Raw genomic sequence first — 7,788 nt, forward strand, 5'->3', positions numbered from 1 at the left:
TTTTTTTTTTTTTTTTTTTTTTTGGTACCGGAGATTGAACTCAGGGGCACTAGACCACTGAGCCACATCCCCAGCCCTATTTTGTATTTCATTTAGAGACAGGAGCTCATTAGTGAGACCTTGCCATTGCTTTGGGCCTTGGCATTGCAGAGGCTGGCTTTGAACTCCTGATCTTGTCTCAGCCTCCAGAGCTGCTGGGATTATAGGTGAGCATCACCACGCCCAGTGAGGGGTTGTCTTGTTCTCTGCATTCCCACATCTAGAACATGTCTAGCAAATAGTAGGCCCTCGAAAATATTTCTAGAATAAATGATTGAATGAATGAACTACTTGCATATTATATTAAGGAATTGGCACAGAGCTTCCAAGGCTGGCCTTTAGGAAATGAGGCCATCCCCGCCAGTATGTGGTGTGCTCTTGTTAACAGACTCAAATCACTTTTAACTTCTGAAGACTCTTCAAAAGTGTGCCTCAATTTATGCTATATGTTATTCTCAAGGCAAAGATAATCTGCTCCATGCTTTAAAAACTTAAGTGCAAGAAGATTAAGTGACTTAGGTCACACAGAAATCAGTGCCTAAGTCAGGATATAAGATAACATGAAACTCTTATTTGCAAAAGGGCTTAATCATTTCTTTAAATAGGCTTCTCCTTAAATTGGAAAGTAATACTTTCCTACCACCCACCATGAGGGTGGGGAACTGTGACTCAAAACTTGGGTGGGGTAGGATTCCAAAGCTGAAAACCAGCCAGCAAGGGGCTCAGTGTTGGAGGATGGACTTGAGAGTCTTTTAAGGCTGAAATCCCCGCACGGGCTTGCTTCTCGCCTCAGGGCCGCTGCACTGGGTATGCTCTCAAGTCTTTTGGCTGCAGACCACCCCACTGGCCATCAGGAGGGTCTGCACCACATGAGACCTTGTCCCAGGACTTACGGAACTCGTGTCCTGCAGCCTCCACCTCCTCCTCTCGAGGTCCTTCCTGCTTCGGGGTCCGGGACAGGCCCTTCCAAGGCCGAGCGGCCGCGCCCCTCAGATCTTCCCGAAGCCCCTTTGCTGCCGTCGCAGCCCTGAGGAGCAGCCGCCTGGCAGCGGCCCCACTGTCCGCGGCGCGCCAGGAGGGGTTCATGGCTTCCCGGGAGCCTGCTGAGCCCAGCCCGAGCCTGACCCCGGCTGCTTGCGGAGGTCCGCCAGGGCGGGAACGCTGGACCGAGTCCGCTCCCTGTTGGGGCCCTTCGCCGGCCACAAGCTCCAGGTTCTCCAGTCCTGCCCAAGACAGGGCAGGGCTGGGCTCAGCAGGGCAGGGCTGGAGAATCCGCCTCCAGGTGTGGCACGCGTGGTGCTGTGGTTTGGGTCTGCCTGAAATGAAACATCCCAAGAAATCCACAGATATAATCAACTCCCCCTTTAGACTCCACTAATTCTTTGTACAATTTTGAGAAATCTCGAGGTTCCATTTATAACTAACACTACGGGAACTTCAATATCAAATAATTCCTAAATAGGCTTTCAAAATTTTCTTTGGAATAAAAAAACCATGACTTTTAATTTCTCATTTAATCATCACGCAATTATCATCTTTCTTGGTTCATTCTTTTGAAAAAATGAAATAATACAGAGACTGATCAAAGAAATTCTGATCCCCCAAATAAACTTCAAAAGTGAGAGGTAATTTGCTTTTCATTTATTTTGTATTCTTACGAATTAATGAGACCTTTCATTTCAATATAAATTTATCATTTCAATGGTCGTTTCAAACTTATTTTCCTTTCAAATTATAGTGCATCAAATTTGAAACATTAGATTCAAAACAATATTTCCTCATCATTGAAAAAAGAAAACTGTGGCAGAATATTATTGTATTCAGAACACTGCCTATAACTTCCAAGTTTCTTTTTTAAAAAAGAGTGAAATGATCTAGTCATGGTGGCACCTGACAAAAATCCCAGTTGCTTGGAGGCTGAGGCTAGGAGGATCTTCAAGTTCAAGACCAGCCTGGGCAATTTAGTGAGACCCTGCCTCAAAAGAGAACATAAAAAGAGGTGGGATTCAGCTTAGTGATAGAGTGTACCCATGAGTTCAATTGATATTCAAAAAATAAAAATTAATTAAATAGGCCTCATGTTTATAAATGGGATACTATCAAGACAATAGCAAATACACTGACTTGACTATTATACAGAAATACCAGATTGTACCAAGATGAAAAATATGTACAATATGTAAATGAAAGAATCGAACACAAAATTATATGTATATATAGTATGCTTACAATTCAATTTCTAAAAATCAGAAGAAAATATACACTATAAATAAAGAATGACAATGGAAACAGTGCCAAAAGACTACCAATGGAAATTGAACAGCCAAGTACACAAAGATCTGAATTGTGCTATCCAAATAATTCATGGCATGCAAATTGCTTTCTAATTCTAAACCAAGCAGTTTAATTTTGCTAATACCCTCTTATCAATGACTGGAGAAAATGCATCATCATCTTTTTCTTTATGCCTTATAGAAGTACTGTGATATGAACTACTTTAGCAGAGGAGACAAAAACCCCAAGGCTATGCATTGTGTAAATTATAGCCTTGGTTGAACTTCATTTTCTTAATATTCCTGAGAGCTTGGGCTACATGAAAAGCTAGGAATTATATTGTGAATATTTCCCTTCCTGTTTCAAATAGCAAATTAGTTTCCAACCAGAAGATTAATTCTAAGTTATGCTAATTCATAAGAGATATCACCCCATGTGTCTCTGATTTCTGGCCCTACAACTCTTTCTCATTCTTGCTGCTATTTCAGTGATTCCTGCTGAAGAGCTATTCAGCTTCCATTTCTCTCTGCCTTTTTTCCCCCAACCCCACTTCTGAGTTTTAAAAAATTGTTTGGCCATTCATATGATTATGGTCTCAGATTTCAGGTTAAATGTTACTTCTTCAGAGGAGCCTTGTCTGATCACCCTATTTTAAAATATTCTAAACAGTATCCCTTGCCTTCACTCTCCATTCCCTTACACTTATCTCTTTCCTGTATTGTACTTGTCACTGAAATGATAGCCAGTATTTGTTAGTGTCTGACCCCAACTAGAAAGTAGGCTTCATGAAGGTATGATTTTTGTTAATTTTTCCCCCAACTATATCTCCAGGTGCCTAGAGTAGTACCAGGTCTGATATATATATATATATTTGTCTGAGATTTATTTGTTAAATAAATATGAATAATTATGAATAATTTATTCAGGTAAGTGGTAACCTATCAACAAAGGAAGAAGCCTACAGTAAGGAAATGTGTTCAATTTTGAAGTAAACCTTTAAGTTCAGGCCCTGTTCAAGGATTCTTTATCCTTAAAAACACCTGCCTTGATTTCTTTTTCTTCTCTCCTGTCGTGATTTCTTCCTAGATTCCCACTTTATATATCCATCAAATATAGCCCTTCCTACATAGGCTGGAAACTGTCACGTGGTGACTCTTCATTCCTGTGGACAGAGACCCCTTATAATCTTTGTGTCCTACATCATCTAGGATTCAGCTACAACCACCAGGAAAACCCAAATATCTATACCTTAAACAAGGCATCTCATGCAAGTTTAGAAGCCACAGGCCTGTACTGATGTCTCTGTTCTAGAAAGTCCTCAGGAACCATACCCAACAACCCATTAGTTCATCATCCCCAGGTGCAACCCCCAGCTCAGGTATAAGAAGCATCTGCTTCCAGGTAACAGGAAAGAAACAGGAAGAAGAGGCCACAAGGATGTCACAGCTGCAACAGAATGGAAGTTCTCAGAAGTATCACTCACAGATACTTCCTTTATACCCCTGGCTAACATTCAGGTTACATGGCTGTACCTGGCCTATAGGGTTGTGTGTTGCAAGAGTATGAGATAATTTTCATTAATTCTGAAACACCCAATTTGCATATTTTAACATCTCTTTAATTGAGATATTAAAACTGCCTGGATTGAATTTGGGTTCTTCCTAAGAGGAAGTGCATTTGCTTCTGTTAGATACAAGGAACAGTATCAATCTGAGATCACTTTAAATTCCCTACTTGAGCACTTTTGCATCACACCATCTGTGTGAATCCAGACTACAAGCTTTTATGTTACTGGTTTGTAGTTAACATTCTCAGGGGGAGTCCTGCCTACCAAGGCCAAGGCCAAGGTTGAGCATGCAGGTTGCTTTGCTGCCTTTCATCATAGAGAATTTATTTCTATTTTATTCTTGTTGTGAACATACAAGCTTTGGTTTCCCATATTTATGCAGTTGTAACCTATAGAACTCACTGTCTTGGATATTATTTTAGATATTATTCTTTCTTAGTGATTTCTAAAATAGAGAATTAATGAAATACATTTGTCTCTTCTGGGTGATCCTGTGCTTAGCTAAAGTTCTCTTCCTTTTTTTTTTTTTATTTGTATTGTCACTGCCTCTCTGATCAGCTCTATTCAAAATAAGCTATTCAAAATCATTTCATTTCAAGGAATGAAACAGATTTTTTAGGAGTTAACACACAGGCTTCTTTTCTTCTGAGACAGGTTTATTTTTGGCTGTTGGTTTCTTGTAGGTGCAGCCATTTCCCCACAGGCTGCTTCTGCTTAATACTAGCAGCCTTCTTTCCTTGTTTCTTTACCACAGTTCCCTTCTCATTTCACTTGGCTGCTGCTGCTTTATCCACCTCAAGTTTGTGATTCTTGGCATGGCAAGAATGGTGTTCCAGCGCCTGGTCTTTGCTTGTGGGTTTAGTTACAACTTGATCCTCAGGTTTTTCAATGGATTCATTTTCAGGACTCTGTGGTGAATGGTCTTAATATTGTGCCCTGAGGGCTGTTTGGACCTTTGGACTTTCCAAGATTCTGCTAACGTCTGTATTGATCATGTTGTACAAAGGGAGGTTATACTTACTCTTGAGGGAAGCAGCCTTATGCCAAGTGCCATACGGTTATGTCTAACTTCCAAAAACACTTTTGATCCAAATGCAGAAACGTCCCACATACCCACCAGGAGCAAGTTTCAAAATGTTCAGTTTGCTTATATTGAGTAGAATAATTGCAGGAATGTTTCTGAAGGCCTTGATGATAGATAGCACTGTCTGCATTACAGGTGATACAGGGCCTCCTGCGCTAAATATGGTGATGGTTTCTCATTTTGCCATTGGCAGCTCTCACTGGCTGAGAGGCATAGAACTTCCTTAAATTATTCCAGACTTTAAGAAGAACAGCCTCCTTGATCTACTTGTAACCTTTAATTTTTTTTTTTAATTTTTTAGGTGTAGATGGACACAACACAATGCCTTTGTTTTTATGTGGTGCTGAGGATAGAACCCCGGGTCCCGCCCATGCTAGGGGAGCGCTCTACCACTGAGCCACAATCCCAGCCCCTGTAACCTTTAATTTTATCTTCAACTACCAAAGAAAGTCCAGGAACTTCCTCAACTTGATGACCTTTAGATACAACCAGAGCTGGTAAGGCTGAGGCAGCCAAGGCAGAGGAGATGGCATATCACTCTTGTGTTCACTCTACTGTGCTGATAAAGCCGAGTTTTGGTTGGTTCAAACATGAGGCCTCCTCTGTATATGTTTCCAAAGGCACCATGGCCAGAATGGTAAGTCCTGCCTCCTCAAACTCTGGGAATTTGAGTCATAGTTCTGTCAGAACCCCAAGACTCAACACTGGTCTGATGACCTGCTAGTTCACTGACAGTATAGGGCTGTCTGTTGTTTTTACACAAGTTGATGTGAACAAAGTACACAGTATCTAGCCAAATTGGAGACTTGAACACAGTAGGCAAAGTAACATTTTTGCCAGATGACTTACCTTTTTTGGAGTCCACTGATATCAGGGGTCAAGCACACACCTTGTTCTTAGGCTCAAAGTTTTCCATTTTTGGCAGATTTCAAGTTTTCTAAGATCCAAGGACAGCCGGTCTCTTTGAGAACCCATGTGTTCTAGGTTGCTTCCAGGTGCACCCTTGTGCAGCCTCAAGGTGGTCACCAGGTCCCACACAATCTGGTTCCCTCCAAAAACAGAAGCCTTTGGATCTCTGCCTCTCCTGGATTCTTCCCCTGTATATTTTGTGTCCTACACCCTCCATCCTTCCCTTCTTGCCCTGGAATCAGGAGGAAATCCAGCCAAGACTCACAGCAGGGAGAAAAGCTCTAATAATATGACAGAAAAGTAGAAACACTGAAGGGAAACCAAGATTTCTGCCCGGAATCCCTAGCTCCTAAGCAGTATGTCTGATGAATGGATTATAAAAAAAGAAAATGAAACATTGGCCAAATTGGAAGTGTAGCATGTTCTAGGAGTGAAAAATTTTTTAGCTCTCATTAAACAGAAGTAGATTTGACCCCAGAACTGACCCACCATTTTTTGTCTCTGATTTAGGGCTCTCTCCCCCTCCCCTACCTCTGCACCCTGCCTCTTTGTGCATGTGTGTGATAAGATTGTGAAATAATAATAAATTATTATTTATTATTAGATAATAAATAGTCTAGAGACTGAGGCTAGAAGGGTTGCTATCATCTGCCTCTAGATTCTCTATCTCCCTCAACTTTCTACTGACTGTATCAGTTATTAATTGAAAACTGTCATAATTAGCTTCACACTTGTAAGGGGAACAGCTCAGTATTATGGTTTATTTAATAAATGAAATTGTTTTCAGTACTATTCACCATATTTAAAATCATTTCAGGGTTTCTTTAACTTATAATTCAGTTATTTATTACAAAGCAAAAGTGAGTATTCCTTAATTATATAAGAAAGAACAGTTTTTACTCTAGGGAAATAAACCACCACTGTGAAGTTCATTAAAATCCTACCAGCACTAAGCATGTTCATATATATCAGTTATTCAAAATGGAATATTACTTTAAAAAAAAATTCAGCCACCAGCTGCAGGTATAGTTTTCCAACTGGAGTATTTTCTCAAAAACAACTTTTTTTTAGCCCTAGCTTAATAATCATAATTGAGCCCTTGTTTAGAATCTCTCAAGACACCCTAAAAGGATATAGTAGTAAAACATTTATAAAAACAGGCATTATATAATAACAGGTAAAATAATGCAATTATGTCTTTCTGGAATGTCTGTCCCTTAGGGTGCAGTTTGAATGCAGCTACTTAAGTCAACCACCACCCTATTTTCCCAGAGAAAATCAGGTAGTAATAGGTGCCACTATTCATTCATTTGTGATTGTTGACATTTATTTTGTGCCAGGCTACATAATTCATACCTGAATTTCATAAATAAATGAAAGATGGGCCTGTGGTAGGAAGAGACCTATATAGAAAACCACAACAAAGAATGTTTCGGGGTCTTCATAAAGAGAAAATGAAAATGGGAACACAGAGAGGTGACTGATGAGATTTTTCAGAGGATAAGAGACACTATTGTGAAGGAGGCCCTTGGGCTGAGTTGAAAGATGGGGTGTTGTACATGGTGGCATGGGAAAAGAGTATTCAGGAAGCACAGTCTGGGCAGAAGGAGCAGAGAAGAGTCAAAGGAAAAAATGGCTTGGCCTATTCAGGAAACTACAAGCTATGCAGAGTGACTGACTGGCCCTGAATACCAACCCAGTATTTGGAGTGCATCATGAACAGTGATACATGGGAAGGTAGCTTATATTGGTTTGTAAGAGTTGATGGTTAAACTTGGAGGACTGTAGTGAGCTGGTTAACATCATATAGCTTGTGATAGGATCTGTCAATGTGGGAGTATTTATATCACAGAAATAATCATATACTAAAAATCACTCACTCCCCTTTTCTCTCAGGGGTGGGGAGCTCCTTCTC

General features: G+C 40.4%; 1 protein-coding gene and 1 pseudogene across 1 annotated transcript in view; both read right to left on the minus strand.

Annotated features, from left to right (window-relative positions):
- The window catches only part of Ankdd1b (ankyrin repeat and death domain containing 1B), a 67,679-nt gene extending 64,931 nt beyond the window's left edge, over nucleotides 1-2,748 (minus strand). Inside the window, exon 1 of the mRNA XM_048800119.1 lies at nucleotides 933-2,748. Coding sequence (XP_048656076.1) covers nucleotides 933-1,125 — 193 coding nt within the window. The 5' untranslated portion in view covers nucleotides 1,126-2,748. The remainder of the gene's footprint in view (nucleotides 1-932) is intronic.
- Nucleotides 2,749-2,878: 130 nt separating this feature from the next.
- Nucleotides 2,879-5,880, minus strand: LOC107152352 (annotated as a pseudogene).
- Between the last annotated feature and the right edge of the window lie 1,908 nt (nucleotides 5,881-7,788).

Source organism: Marmota marmota, unplaced genomic scaffold (assembly GCF_001458135.2).
Source record: "Marmota marmota marmota unplaced genomic scaffold, marMar, whole genome shotgun sequence".
NCBI lineage: Eukaryota > Metazoa > Chordata > Mammalia > Rodentia > Sciuridae > Marmota > Marmota marmota.